We start from the raw sequence: 15469 nt of genomic DNA, 5'->3' as shown, positions 1-15469 counted from the left end.
TGTATAGCTGGTATGTTACTGTAAAGTACAGCAGAAGTCAGTAATCTTCTGTAACTACACCTGCCTGTATAGCTGGAATGTTATTGTAAAGTACAGCAGAAGTCAGTAATCTTCTGTAACTACACCTGTCTGTATAGCTGGAATGTTATTGTAAAGTACAGCAGAATTCAGTAATCTTCTGTAATTACACCTGCCTGTATAGCTGGTATGTTACTGTAAAGTACAGCAGAAGTCAGTAATCTTCTGTAACTACACCTGCCTGTATAGCTGGTATGTTACTGTAAAGTACAGCAGAAGTCAGTAATCTTCTGTAACTACACCTGCCTGTATAGCTGGTATGTTACTGTAAAGTACAGGAGAAGTCAGTAATCTTCTGTAACTACACCTGTCTGTATAGCAGATATGCTACTGTAAAAGTCACTAATCTTGTGTAAATACACTTGTCTATATAATGGTTATGTTACTGTAAATTACAATAGAAGTCAGTAAACTTCTGTAACTACACTTGGCTACATAGCGGATATGTTACTGTACAGCACAATAGAAGTCAGTAATCTTCAGTAACAACACCTGTCTGTAAAGTATAAGTACAGTGGAAGTAAGTAATGTCAATTTGTGAGGACAAACGTAGGAAGTATAAGTACAACCTGGGCTTCAAATGGATACAAAGCAGTTACAATTGGAACCACTATCTGTAAGGAGTCATTTGGGCAGCGCTGGTGTGATGAACAGTAATGGTGTCCTGACTGCATGCCCATTCCTCCTTGACTGTCATCCCGAGGGGCAGGTGAATTCAGAGCTATGCTGGTTTGCACCCAAGTGCATGATCTTCTGCTAAAGGTGTCTGAAAGCAGCTTTACCTCCCTACTTTTATTAGAAATACATGAACGCGATGCTTAGCAAAGCATTCATGTTTACAATGGAGTTTCAAGAGATACACATGTTGACCAAACAAGTGCTCTGCCAACAGTTACAGATAAATGCATACTTGGTTAAACATGGTTTGATGAAAGAATAAAACAAACCATAGTTGCCACCTATACATTATAAATGAAACCTGAAAGAAAACCTTCTAGATGTACCCCTATGTTTATGAAGCAAATCCATATTCAGCTCCATAGATACTGAATATGGCTTTCTAAGGATGAGGGCACACAGCGTGTGCGTTCCTAGATGGATCCAATGCTACCCATGATAATGCATTGGCAAAGTAAACGCGCTCTGTCAAATTTTGGTTGTTGGCACACTACTCTTCTGCCTGTCAGCTGATTCTTGTGTGCTCAATGATATCACCACTTTTCAGTGTTATTCTGTCAGCTTGTTCGCTCCGGTGTTGCCTGTGAACAATCAATAACACTAAGAAGTGCCGATGTCACTGAGCACAGAGGAACCAGCTAACAGGGCAGAAGGAGCAGTGTGGTAAACACTGAGGGGAAGTGCTGATGTTACTGTGGGAAGTGCCCCATGTTTGCGAGGGTTTCCTCCGGGTTCTCCGGTTTCCTCCCACATACTTATAGGGAATTTAGATTGTGAGCCCCATCGGGGACAGTGATGATAATGTCTGTAAAGTGCTGTGGAATATGTTGGTGCTATATAAATAGAGAGATTATTATTATTATTCTGCCGTCGGGTGATTGCCATATGTCTGTACTATACACTGAGAAGTGCTGATGTCACTGAGGACACAGGAACCAGCTAATAAGGCAGAAGGCGCAGTGTGTTAAACACTGAAGGGTAAGTACTGATGTTACTGAGCTCCTTCTGCTCTGTCGGCTGATTGCCAGATGTGTCTGTGCTATACACTGAGAAGTGCCGATGTCACTGAGTACACAGGTCAATCAGCTGACAGGCAGAGGAGCTGTGTGCTGACAACAACAGCTAACAGAGCTCGTGCACTGTGTGACTGAGGTAACCTGCATGCACTGGCATACAATGCATGGTATCCAGCCAGGAGCGCACATGCTGTGTAAGCACCTCCCCATCCTTAGACAGCCGTATTCAGTAGCTGTGGAGCTGAATATGGATTTGCTTCAGAAACATCATACGGGGACATCTAGAAGGTTTTTGAAATATTTTCTTTCGGATTTCAATTATAAGGTATATTTGAAAGAATACTAAAATGTCTTGCTCTACATTATTATCGAATAAAAATTAAACCAACAGTTAAGCTTGAAGCAATAACATCCTGAACGCCAGTCACCTGACCCTCCAGGTAATCAGTGGCCTCACTAATCAGGTCATTGGTGATCATGACGATAATTTCTGGTCCGGTGAAAAATTTATTGAGCCAGCAAAGGTGAAGCCATGGACGAATTAAACTGGTGAATATACAGCTCTGGCAAAAATTAAGAGACCACCACATCAAAACCCTGTCATGGGCAGCCCAATCTCCAGACCTGAGCCCCATTGAAACCCTCTGGAATGTAATCAAGAGGATGATGGATAGTCACAAGCCATCAAACAAAGAAGAACCGCTTACATTTTTGTGCCAGGAGCAGTGTGAAAGACTGGTGGAAAGCATGCCAAGACGCATGAAAGTTGTGATTAAAAATCATGGTTATTCCACAAAATATTGATTTCTGAACTCTTCCTGAGTTAAAACATTAGTATTGTTACTTCTAAATGATTATTAACTTGTTTTCTTTGCATTATTTGAGGTCTGAAAGCACTATTTATTTATTTCTATTTTTTTTTTTAATTTTGACCATTTCTCCTTTTCAGAAAAAAAACCCCAAAATTTATTGCTTGGAAATTCAGGAGACATGTTGTCAGTAGTTTATAGAATAAAAGAACATTTTACTCAAAAATATACCTATAAAAAGAAAAATTAGACAAACTGAACACTTTCAAGTGGTCTCTTAAATTTTTGTCAGAACTGTAGATTCTTTTTTTTTTTTTTTTTTTCACTTACTACTTTTGTTAGAATGGCTCCCTACTGGTAACTTTAAAAGAAAACAAACAAACAAACAAAAAAAGGGTAAAAAAGATGCTTACCTGGATTCAGATTCACCTTGAGAAGCATCATCAGCTCCTGATAAAAAAGGGAAATTCAGGTAATCAAGATAAATACTGCTTTGGATAAAATGAAAAAAGTATTCTCAAATTACTTAAGTACTGAATAAAAAGAAACCACTATATGCTTGAACATCTTTTTCAAGTTAAAGGGAACCCATCACCAGAAAAAACATTATTAACCTGCAGATATGGGGTTAATACGCAGGTTAATAGTGTTATTAACCTGCCCGGCGCCAGCATTTAGCAGAGCGCTGCTGGGAGAAATTTAACTTAATTCGCCCCTTTCTGGATTAAGTCCTGGGAACGGAGCCGGTTCAGTCACCATTCTGAGTTTACAGCCGCCACTCTGTATTCGCGTCTCCGGCCCTGACTGACAGCCAACTACAATGCAGAGCCAGCGTCTGTCAGTGATGGGGGTGCAATTACAGCTGCCGCTGCTGGTGTGACTAAAGTTAAATTTCTCCCCTCAGCATTCCAATAAGGGTAGGTTAATAACGCTATTAACACCATATATGCAGGTTAGTAGCATTTTTTCTGGCGACAGGTTCGTTCCTTTTAAATCTTCCTAGTGGTAAGTTAGATGCCACGCGACTCCTACATCTCCAACGATCAGTAATCGGCTGTTCACACTGCAGGAACCTGCTTTTTTTTCTAATGGCACTATGTGATATAACATGCACACCCTCTCTACTACTTGACCACCAGTCACTTACGATTACTGTATTTTGTGCCAGTAATAGCTTTGTATACAGTAGTATTAGTATATTAGGAAATATTAGCCTTTCTATTAGCCATTATAATGCTAAGAAATAGATTACACTATTCCACATGATCAAAACATAATAAAAAGCAAACTAAGATTATAGACACATTTACTGCATTTTATGTCCATAAGGAGTAGGCAACCAGAGGGGGAAAATAACTGCCGGCAACAGCTTACTTTCAATCAGGAGTCGAGTAATAGCTAATGCGCTCACTATAATCTCCCAAATCCAAATCTCAGCACATTTGCAAGACAAAGTCACTTTGCAGCACCTTCAGCGTCCTGCTTCCATCAATGTATACTTCAAGGGATCCTGTCACCCCCAAAATCGAAGGTGAGCTAAGCCCACCAGCATCAGGGGCTTATCTACAGCATTCTGGAATGCTGTAGATAAGCCCCCGATGTATCCTGAAAGATGAGAAAGAGAGGTTAGATTATACTCACCTGGGGGGGGGGGGGGGCGGTCCGATCCGATGGGTGTCACGGTCCGGTATGGGGTCTCCCATCTTCTTACGATGACGTCCTCTTCTTGTAGTCACGCTGCGGCTCCGGCGTACTTTGTTGAGGGCAGAGCAAAGTACTGCAGTGCGCAGGCGCCGGGCCTCTGACCTTTTCCGGCGCCTGCACACTGCAGTACTTTGCTCTACCCTCAACAGGGCAGGCAAAGTATGCCTGCGCCGGAGCCACAGCGTGACTACAAGAAGAGGACGTCATCGTAAGAAGATGGGAGACCCCGGACCGGACCGCAGCGGGACTGCCCCTGGGTGAGTATAATCTAACCTCTATTTCTCATCTTTCAGGATACATCGGGGGCTTATGTACAGCATTACAGAATGCTGTAGATAAGCCCCTGATGCTGGTGGGCTTCGCTCATCTTCGATTTTGGGGGTGACAGGTTCCCTTATCAATGCACATAATGTTATGTCTATGTTAGAAGGATTAGAATAGACTCCAAGGATCATAGGTTACATGAAAGTCAGAACTGCTCAAGATATTGGGGCATTATAAGCATGTGCTATGATCTAGGGAGTAAGTGATATGGGCAAAGGTGCTAGTGATTGAGTTTGAGAGCAGAATGAAATTGAATACATAAACAACAGCACTCGCTTTATTAACCCCTTAGTGACAGAGCCAAATTTTTGAAATTTGACCAGTGTCATTTTATGTGGTAACTCTGCAACGCTTCAACAAATCCCAGTGATTTTGTGATTGTTTTTTCGTGACACATTATACGTTATGATAATGGTAAATTTAGGTTAATATGTTTTGTGTTTATTTATCAAAAATATCAAAAATTTGAGAAAAATGTTTAAAAATTTGAATGATTATCCCTTTAATCCAGATGGTTATACCACAGCAAAACATTAATAAATAACATTTCCCTCATGTCTGCTTTACATCGGCACCATTTGTAAAATGCTATTTTATTTTGATAGCATTTTAGGACGTTTAAAAATGTAGCAGCAATTTTTCATTTTTGCAAGGAAATGTACCAAATTTATTTTTTAGGGACTTATCCATCTTTGAAGTGACTTTAGGGGGTCTCATATATTGGGAAACCCCCAAAAGATACACCATTTTAAAAACAGCACCCCCTGACATATTGAAAATTGCTGTCAGGTAGTTTATTAAGCCTTCAGGTGCTTTACAGGAATTAATGCAAAGTGGCATGACAGAAATGAAAGTGTGTATTTTTAACATCTACCGTATATACTCGAGTATAAGCCGACCCGAGTATAAGCCGACCCCCCCTAATTTTGCCACAAAAAACTGGGAAAACTTATTGACTCGAGTATAACCCTAGGGTGGAAAATGCAGCAGCTACCGGTGAATTTCAAAAATAAAAATAGATGCTCCATACCGTTCATTATGGCCCCATAGCTGTGCCATATAGTGCTCTGCACCGTTCATTATTGCTCAACAGCTGTACCATAGAAAGCTGTGCCATATAGTGCTCTGCACCGTTCATTATTGCCCCATAGCTGTGCCTTATAGTGCTCTGCACCGTTCATTATTGCCCCATAGCTGTACCATAGAAAGCTGTGCCATATAGTGCTCTGCACCGTTCATTATTGCCCCATAGCTGTGCCTTATAGTGCTCTGCACCGTTCATTATTGCTCCATAGCTGTACCATAGAAAGCTGTGCCATATAGTGCTCTGCACCGTTCATTATTGCCCCATAGCTGTACCATAGAAAGCTGTGCCATATAGTGCTCTGCACCGTTCATTATTGCCCCATAGCTGTGCCTTATAGTGCTCTGCACCGTTCATTATTGCCCCATAGCTGTACCATATAGTGCTCTGCACCGTTCATTATTGCCCCATAGCTGTGCCATATAGTGCTCTGCACCGTTCATAATTGCCCCATAGCTGTGCCATATAGTGCTCTGCACCGTTCATAATTGCCCCATAGCTGTGCCATATAGTGCTCTGCACCGTTCATTATTGCCCCATAGCTGTGCCATATAGTGCTCTGCACCGTTCATTATTGCCCCAAAGCTGTGCCATAGTGCTCTGCACCGTTCATTATTGCCCCATAGCTGTGCCATAGAAAGCTGTGCCATATAGTGCTCTGCACCATTCATTATTGCCCCATAGCTGTGCCATATAGTGCTCTGCACCGTTCATTATTGCCCCATAGCTGTACCATAGAAAGCTGTGCCATATAGTGCTCTGCACCGTTCATTATTGCCCCATAGCTGTGCCTTATAGTGCTCTGCACCGTTCATTATTGCCCCATAGCTGTACCATATAGTGCTCTGCACTGTTCATAATTGCCCCATAGCTGTGCCATATAGTGCTCTGCACCGTTCCTTATTGCCCCATAGCTGTGCCATATAGTGCTCTGCACCGTTCCTTACTGTCCCATAGATGTGCCATATAGTGCTCTGCACCGTTCATAATTGCCCCATAGCTGTGCCATATAGTGCTCTGCACCGTTCATAATTGCCGCATAGCTGTGCTATATAGCGCTCTGCACCGTTCATAATTGCCCCATAGCTGTGCCATATAGTGCTCTGCACTGTTCATAATTGCCCCACAGCTGTGCCATATAGTGCTCTGCACCGTTCCTTATTGCCCCATAGCTGTGCCATATAGTGCTCTGCACCGTTCATAATTGCCCCATAGCTGTGCCATATAGTGCTCTGCACCGTTCCTTATTGCCCCATAGCTGTGCCATATAGTGCTCTGCACCGTTCCTTACTGCCCCATAGCTGTGCCATATAGTGCTCTGCACCGTTCATAATTGCCCCATAGCTGTGCCATATAGTGCTCTGCACCGTTCCTTATTGCCCCATAGCTGTGCCATATAGTGCTCTGCACCGTTCCTTACTGCCCCATAGCTGTGCCATATAGTGCTCTGCACCGTTCCTTATTGCCCCATAGCTGTGCCATATAGTGCTCTGCACCGTTCCTTATTGCCCCATAGCTGTGCCATATAGTGCTCTGCACCGTTCCTTACTGTCCCATAGATGTGCCATATAGTGCTCTGCACCGTTCATTATTGCCCCATAGCTGTGCCATATAGCGCTGTGCACCGTTCATAATTGCCCCATAGCTGTGCCATATAGCGCTGTGCACCGTTCATTATTGCCCCATAGCTGTGCCATATAGCGCTCTGCACCGTTCCTTATTGCCCCATAGCTGTGCCATATAGTGCTCTGCACCGTTCATTATTGCCCCATAGCTGTGCCATATAGTGCTCTGCACCGTTCATTATTGCCCCATAGCTGTGCCATATAGTGCTCTGCACCGTTCATTATTACCCCATAGCTGTACCATAGAAAGCTGTGCCATATAGTGCTCTGCACCGTTCATTATTGCCCCATAGCTGTGCCATATAGTGCTCTGCACCGTTCATTATTGCCCCATAGATGTACCATAGAAAGCTGTGCCATATAGTGCTCTTCACCGTTCATTATTGCCCCATAGCTGTGCCATATAGTGCTCTGCACCGTTCATTATTGCCCCATAGCTGTGCCATATAGTGCTCTGCACCGTTCATTATTGCCCCATAGCTGTGCCTTATAGTGCTCTGCACCGTTCATTATTGCCCCATAGCTGTACCATAGAAAGCAGTGCCATATAGTGCTCTGCACCGTTCATTATTGCCCCATAGATGTACCATATAAAGCTGTGCCATTGCTGCTGCTGCTGCTGCTGCAATAAAAATAATAAAACACATACTCACCTCTCTTGCTTGCAGCTCCTCAGCGTCCCGTCCCGGCGTCTCTCTCTCCGCACTGACTGATCAGGCAGAGAGCGGCGCGCACACTATATGCGTCATCGCGCCCTCTGACCTGTACAGTCAGTGCAGAGAGACGCCGGGAAGATGGAGTGGCGCCCGGCATGTGGAACGCGGACAGGTGAATATGTAATACTTACCTGCTCCCGGCGTCCCGCTCCTTCCCCCGGACAGCTGGTCTTCGGTGCCGCAGCCTCTTCCTCTGTCAGCGGTCACCGGCACCGCTGATTAGAGAAATGAATAGGCTGCTCCGCCCCTATGGGATCCACTCCCATAGGGGCGGAGCCGCCTATTCATTTCTCTAATGAGCGGTCCCACGTGACCGCTGACAGAGGAAGAGCTCAGAGCTGCGGCACCCGGAGACCGTGGGACGGGCAGGGGGAGCGCCAGGAGCCCCGGAAGCAGGTAAGTATGCCTCAGCGCTCTCTCCCCCTCACCCGCCGACCGTGACTCGAGTATAAGCCGAGAGGGGCACTTTCAGCCCAAAAATTTGGGCTGAAAATCTCGGCTTATACTCGAGTATATACGGTAAATGCCTCTAACTTCTGAACAGGTTACAACAGCCGTCAGACTCTAAGGCCGCTATTTGGTCATGTATTGCCATGGCAAACATCAGGACCACACAATCATGATCTGAGAGTACCAACTGGGATAAAGAGGAAGCCCCCACACTCTGTTAACCATTTATAATGATGTAGTCACTACTGACAGCAGCATCTAAGGGGTTAAACAGATTTGGATGGTGCAAACACTGATCGTGGCTGACACAGCAAGTTGTCAGCTATAGTGTACAGCCGGCAGCTCCTGGATTGTCACCTGTATGGGGATACTATTCTCTTACATCTCAGGTCAGTTAAAAGACGTTTTGGCTGTCATTAAGGGGTTAATAGAGCTCATATATCTGAACACATTGACAATTGTAATACACGAGAGGGAATGCTCGATTCAGGCTATATGGTCCCTTAGGGTCAGCTCCCCTGCCAGCTTGTTAGAGGCAATATGTGAAATTTGAAGATATCACTTTTATGCATGCACTTTAAATACCAATTACCGTATATACTCGAGCATAAGCCGACCCGAGTATAAGCCGAGACCCCTAACTTTGCCACAAAAAACTGGGAAAACTTAATGACTTGCGTATAAGCCTAGGGTGGAAAATGCAGCAGCTACCGGTAAATTTAAAAAATAAAAATAGATACCAATAGAAGTAAAATTAATTGAGACATCAGTGGGCTAAGTGTTTTTGAATATCCATATTGAATCAGGAGCCCCATATAATGCTCCATACAGTTTATGATGGGCCCCATAAGACGCTTCATACAAAATTATGCCCCTTATAATGCTGCACAAAGGTTAATAATGGCCCCATAAGATGCTCCATAGACACATTTGCCCCATACAGTGCTGCATAAAGGTTAATAAGGGCCCCATAAGATGCTCCATAGAGACATTTGCCCCATATAATGCTGCACAAATGCTGATTATGGCCCCATAAGATGCTCCATAGAGATATGTGCCCCATATGCTGTTGCTGCGATTAGAAAAAAAAAAAAATGACATACTCACCTCTCGTTGCTCAGGCCCCCAGCACTTGAAATATTCACCTGTCCTCGTTCCACCGCCGGGCGCCGCTGTGTCTTCCGCATCTTCTGCACTGACGTTCAGGCAGAGGGCATGCGCTAACCACGTCATCGCGCCCTCTGACCTGAGCGTCACAGCAGAGGACGTGGAAGACGGAGCGGCGCCCGGCGGTGGAAAGAGGACAGGTGAATATCGCGCAATGCTGCTCACCCTCCCCATTATACTCACCTGCTCCCGGCGCGGTCACTGGCAGCTTCCCTGGTGGTCTTCTCCAGGCGCTGACCGCTTCTTCCAGCGTTGAGCGGTCACCGATACCGCTTATTACAGTAATGAATATGCAGCTCCACCCCTATGGGATTGGAGTCGCGTCCATAATCATTACTGTAATGAGCGGTACCATGTGACCTCTCAATGCTGGAAGAAGCTGTCAGAACCCAGAGACCATCGGAGATGCAGGGACCACGCCAGGAGTAGGTGAATATGTGATAGCCGACGCTCCCCCTCCCACGCTGACCCCCCTGGGACAATGACTCGAGTATATGCCGAGAGGGGCACTTTCAGCCTAAAAAAAATGGGCTGAAAATCTCAGCTTATACTCGAGTATATACGGTATATAAGCATTTCCCAGGGCTCCCGTCCAGAGAACACTGAGCTGGTCGTTGGACTAGGTCCTGCGAATTGACTTGCACCAACTCTATTGGTGGAAATAGGAAGTCTTCTCAGCTCCTTCAGCCAATTAGCAATCATTTGAAAGCATTTACAAACCAACTAAATAAATAAACCAAAACACTGCAGTCCACATCCACCAAGGATTGCTAAACAGACTGGAAACACCTGGCTGTGCATATGTTTTAGTGAAAGAGTCCATTAAACGAAGTGCCATTACCTTCTTTGTCAGTAACCGGACTGCCCAGTGTAAATGCACCACCTGCTGCTCTCTCAGGACTGCCAAACATTGCTGTACCCTTCTTTTTACTGGCTCCATAGTAAGAAGAGTTATGTTTAGTCCTTGAGCCATATTCAAAAATTATCTGTGAACATCTGCAAGAGAGAAAAAGAGGACAAAGAAAGAAAAAGTGAAACCTCAGTACAGTATACGGTAGATACTATATACTCTATACACAGTGGCATGTAAAAGTTTGGGCACCTCTGGTTAAAATTACTGTTATTGTGAACAGTTAAGCAAATTGAAGGTGACATGATCTCTAAAAGACCTAAAGTTAAAGATGAAATATTTCCTTTGCATTTTAAGCAAAAATAAATAAGTGGATGCAAATGTTTGGGCACCCTTGGAGATTTGTGTGCTCAGATAACTTCAACCATAATTTGTTAGGGTTATGGCTTGTTCACCATCAGCATTAAAGGCCAGGAGATGCAAATTTCCTGGCTTTATAAAAACCCAGCCTACACTAACATTGTGCCAAAAAACAGCAGCCATGGGTTCTTCTAAATAGCTGCCTAGCACTCTGAAAAGAAAAATTGTGGAGGCTTACAAAGCAGAAGGCTATAATAAGAAAGCAAAGCATTTTCAAGTTGCCCATTCCTCAGTTTGAAATGTAATTAAAAATGGCAGTTAAAGGAACAATGGAGGTCAAGGTCTGGAAGACCAAGCAAAATTTCAGTGAGATCTGCTTGCAGGATTGCTAGAGAGGCAAATCAAAACTCAAGCTTGACTGCAAAAGACCTTCAGAAAAAATTAGCAGACTCTGGATTTGTGGACATCATTGTACTGTCCAGAGACACCTGCACAAATATGGAACAGTCATCAGAAGAAAACCTCTCTCTGGCATCCTTACCATAAAGTTCAGGATCAGAAGTATTCAAAAGAACATCTAAACAAGCTTCAGGCATTTTGCAAACAAGTCCTGTGGACTGATTAGGTTAAAATCAATCTATTTGATCAAAGGTATGTGTGGAGAAAAAAGGGCACAGAATTTCAGCAAAAGAACATCTCGCCAACCATTAAGCATGGGGGAGGATCAATCATGCTTTGAGGTTGTGTTGCAGACAATGGCAAGGGGAACATTTCATGGGCAGTGGGAAGAATGGATTCAATGAAATTTCAACAAATTCTTGATGGAAACAAGTTAAAAAGATGGCTTCTACAAATGGATAATGATCCTAAGCACACGTCAAAATCCACAACAGACTACCTCAAAAGGCGCAAACTGACGGTTTTATAATGGCCCTCCCAGTCCCCTGATCTGAACATCATTGAAAATCTGTGGCTAGACTTCAAACAGTGCATGAAAGACGACCCAGGAATCAAACAGAACTGGAAGAATTTTCCAAGGAAGAATGGATGAAAATCTCTCAAACAAGAATTGAAAGACTCTTGGCTGGCTACATAAAGCATTTACAAGCCTTGATACTTTCAAAAGGGGGCGCTACTAGGTACTAACTTTTGAATTGAACCATTTTTCTTTTAGTAATTTTTAAAATGTAAAAGATTAAAATACATTTTTTTGCTTAAAATACAAAGGAAATGTGTAATCTTTACCTTTAGGCCTTTTAGAGATCATTTAATCTTCAACTTGCTTTACGGTTCACAAAAATAGAATTATTCTTACCGTTAATTCGGTTTCTAGGAACCTTCCACAACGGCATATGGAGGTTGTCTCTTTGCCCTAATGGGGAACAGGAAACACAGGTTAAAAGGACCTCCCACCTCCCACTTGCCAGTGACTTACAACTGAGACCATAGCACTGGTTTACCTTTAGAATCCCAGAATTAATCCAGGAATATATATTGGGTGGGAAATTAGTGCCGTTGTGGAAGGTTCCTAGAAACCGAATTAACGGTAAGAATAATTCTATTTTCTCTAGTCACCTTCCACGACGGCATATGGAGGAATACCAACTAATTTGGCACTAGGGAGGGACAACGGCCTGGAGTACTTTACGGCCGAAGGCTAAGTCCTTATTGGACAATACATCCAATCTGTAATGCTTAGAGAAGGTATGGAGTGAAGACCACGTTGCTGCCCTGCAAATCTGCTCCGGAGATGCGCCTGCTCTTTCTGCCCAGGAAACCGATGTAGATCTTGTTGAATGGGCTTTGATCCCTACTGGAGGCAATTTGTTTTGAGCGAGGTAGGCTTCCGTTATAGCTTTCTTGATCCATGTAGCGATGGTACTTTTGGCTACTTTTTTCCCTTTGTTTTGTCCTGAGAGATGGACAAATAGGTTATGATCAATTCTGAACGTACTGGTGTGGTCCAAGTACTGTAAAAGAATACGCCGGACATCCAAGGTGTTGAATCTTCTTTCTTCCAAGTTTGCTGGATTGTGGCAAAAGGTTGGTAGGAAAATCTCTTGAGAACGATGAAAGTCAGAGATAACCTTCGGAAGAAAGGACGGATCAAGACGAAGCACAATTGAATCATCTCTTACCAGAAGATAAGGTTCTCGTGTAGACAAGGCCTGTAATTCACCAATCCTTCTGGCTGAAGTAATGGCTACCAAAAACACAGCTTTATAGGCTAGGTTTTGTGGAGAACAAGAAGATAGTGGTTCAAAGGGTGGACCTGTCAGACCTTGGAGAACTACATTGAGATCCCATGGGGGAACTATGATCTGTTTTCTAGGATTCATTCTAGTAGCTGATGTCATAAACCTTTTAATCCAGCGATGACTCGCTAAATCTTGATCAAAGACCGAGCTAAGTGCAGAGACCTGGACCTTCAGGGTACTGGGCCTGAGACCTATTTCCAAGCCTTTTTGTAAAAAGTCACAATATGATGGGTATATTAGGCTTGAGAGGGTCTGGAAGGTTAGGCAGACAGAATGAAGAAAACTTTTTCCAGATCTTATTGTAGATGGCGTTGGTTACCGGTTTTCTCGATTTTTGTAGAGTAGCTATGACAGGGATTGATAGTCCTTTAGCTCTTAAAACCTGGGTTTCAGCAACCAGGCCGCCAAGCTCCACTTCTGAGGGTCTGGGTGGAGAATGGGACCCTGAGAAAGAAGATCGTGCTTTATCGGCAACATTACTGGTCCATCCACTTGTAGTTGGATAATTAAGTTGAACCAACTCCTTTTGGGCCACAATGGAGCTATCAGGATAGTTGGAGTCCTTTCTAGGCGTATCTTCCGTAGAACCTTGGCAAGGATTGGGATTGGCGGAAAAGCATAAGCTAGATGAAATTGCCAATCTTGGGTTAAAGCATCCAACCCCCTGGGATTGCCTCTTGGGTTCAAGGAAAAAAAGGTTTCGACTTTTGCGTTCTGGTGAGAGGCAAAGCGGTCGACTTCTGGATGACCCCATCTGTGTACCAACATGTTGAATGTTTGAGGATCCAGGCTCCACTCGCCAGGATGGATTTCCTGGCGGCTTAGGTAGTCCGCCTGAATATTTGTAGTACCCTTCAGGTGGATTGCCGTCAGGGATAGTAGGTGTTTTTCGGCCCAAGAAAAGATTCGAGCGGAGATCTTTTTTAGACTGAGGGTTCTTGTACTGCCCTGGTGCCTGATATGGGCCACCGTGGTCATGTTGTCCGAGTATATCTGTACATGTTGACCCGAAATCTGATGACTTGCCGCTAATAGGGTCTCTTCCACGGCTTTGAGCTCCCTGAAGTTTGACGATTTCTCGGTGATCGACTGGCTCCACTGGCCTTGATAAGGGACATGGTCTACTATGGCTCCCCAGCCCCTCTTGCTGGCATCTGTTTTGATGGTGGTTAGAGGGGACTGAATCCAGCATACTCCTTTCAGAAGGTTCCTGGGATTCATCCACCATGTTAAAGAGGCTTTCACCCTGCCCGGAGTGTGGATCCTCTTGGTAAGAGTGCCAGGTCGACCATCCCAATTGTCCAGAATGTGGGCTTGGAGAGTCCTTGAGTGAGCTTGAGCCCAAGCCACCGACTGTATGCAGGCTGTCATGGAGCCCAACAGCGACATTCCCTCTCGCAGAGTAGGGGATCTCATCTCCTTGAACTTCCTGATTTTTGTTATTAAGGAAAGTCTGTGATCGTCTGGGAGGAAGGACATTTGTCTTGCTGAGTCCAGCATTACTCCCAGAAATCTCCTGGTTTTTGCAGGTTGAAGTTGAGATTTTTGTAGGTTCGGAATCCAACCTAGGGATCTCAGAATCTCTAGGGTGGTAGAGACATGGGATATCAGGGTTACCTCGGTGGAAGCTACAGAAGATCGTCCAGGTAGGGCACTATACAAACACCCTGTTTCCGGATGAATGACACTACTTCTGCCATCACCTTGGAGAACACCCTCGGTGCTGATGAAATGCCGAAGGGAAGGACTCCAAACTGATAGTGCTCCACCCGATGACTCCCCTGTATCGCAAACCTGAGATATTTTTTGTGTCTCGGGTGAATAGGGATGTGGAAATACGCATCCTTGAGGTCGATGGTAGCCATAAAGGAGTGATGTTCTATCAGAGGAATCGCAGACCTTACAGACTCCATCTTGAACTTGCGATATTTCACGTGCTGATTCAGGCCCTTTAAGTTTATAATAATCCGGACGTCTCCCGAAGGTTTGGGGACCAGGAAGAGTCGGGAGTAGTGTCCCTTTCCCCACTCTGATTGTGGGACTGGGGAAATTACATTTGATCTGATAAGATCTTTGAGACCTAAGGACAATAGGCTGCGGTCCCTTGATGATGGAAGGGAAGTGACTTTTAGACCCTGAGGGGGGGGAGAAATTAACTCTATTAACAGGCCCTCCTTGATGACATTGAGAACCCAGTGGGAGCTGGTGATATCTTCCCACTGACCCACGTATTTCGAGAGTCTTCCCCCCACCGGGTCGGAGTCATTGTTTGTCCTGTTGGGACTGCTGCTGCTGCTGCAGGACAAAAATATTTTTTCCCCTACCCTTTGCATAGCTCCACCTGCTGGTT

At 44.4% G+C, this 15469-nt stretch overlaps 1 protein-coding gene across 8 annotated transcripts in view; it reads right to left on the bottom strand.

Annotated features, from left to right (window-relative positions):
- ANKRD26 (ankyrin repeat domain containing 26) overlaps positions 1 to 15469 on the bottom strand; it is a 154984-nt gene that overhangs the window by 117992 nt on the left and 21523 nt on the right. For all 8 annotated transcript variants that reach the window (XM_077264993.1, XM_077264995.1, XM_077264997.1 and 5 more), the window contains exons 6-7: positions 10493 to 10647; positions 2995 to 3031 (exon numbers count right to left, since the gene is read on the bottom strand). In XM_077264993.1, coding sequence (XP_077121108.1) covers positions 2995 to 3031; positions 10493 to 10647 — 192 coding nt within the window. The remainder of the gene's footprint in view (positions 1 to 2994; positions 3032 to 10492; positions 10648 to 15469) is intronic.

Source organism: Ranitomeya variabilis, chromosome 5 (assembly GCF_051348905.1).
Source record: "Ranitomeya variabilis isolate aRanVar5 chromosome 5, aRanVar5.hap1, whole genome shotgun sequence".
Lineage (NCBI taxonomy): Eukaryota > Metazoa > Chordata > Amphibia > Anura > Dendrobatidae > Ranitomeya > Ranitomeya variabilis.
This window is presented reverse-complemented; position numbering and strand designations above follow the sequence as displayed.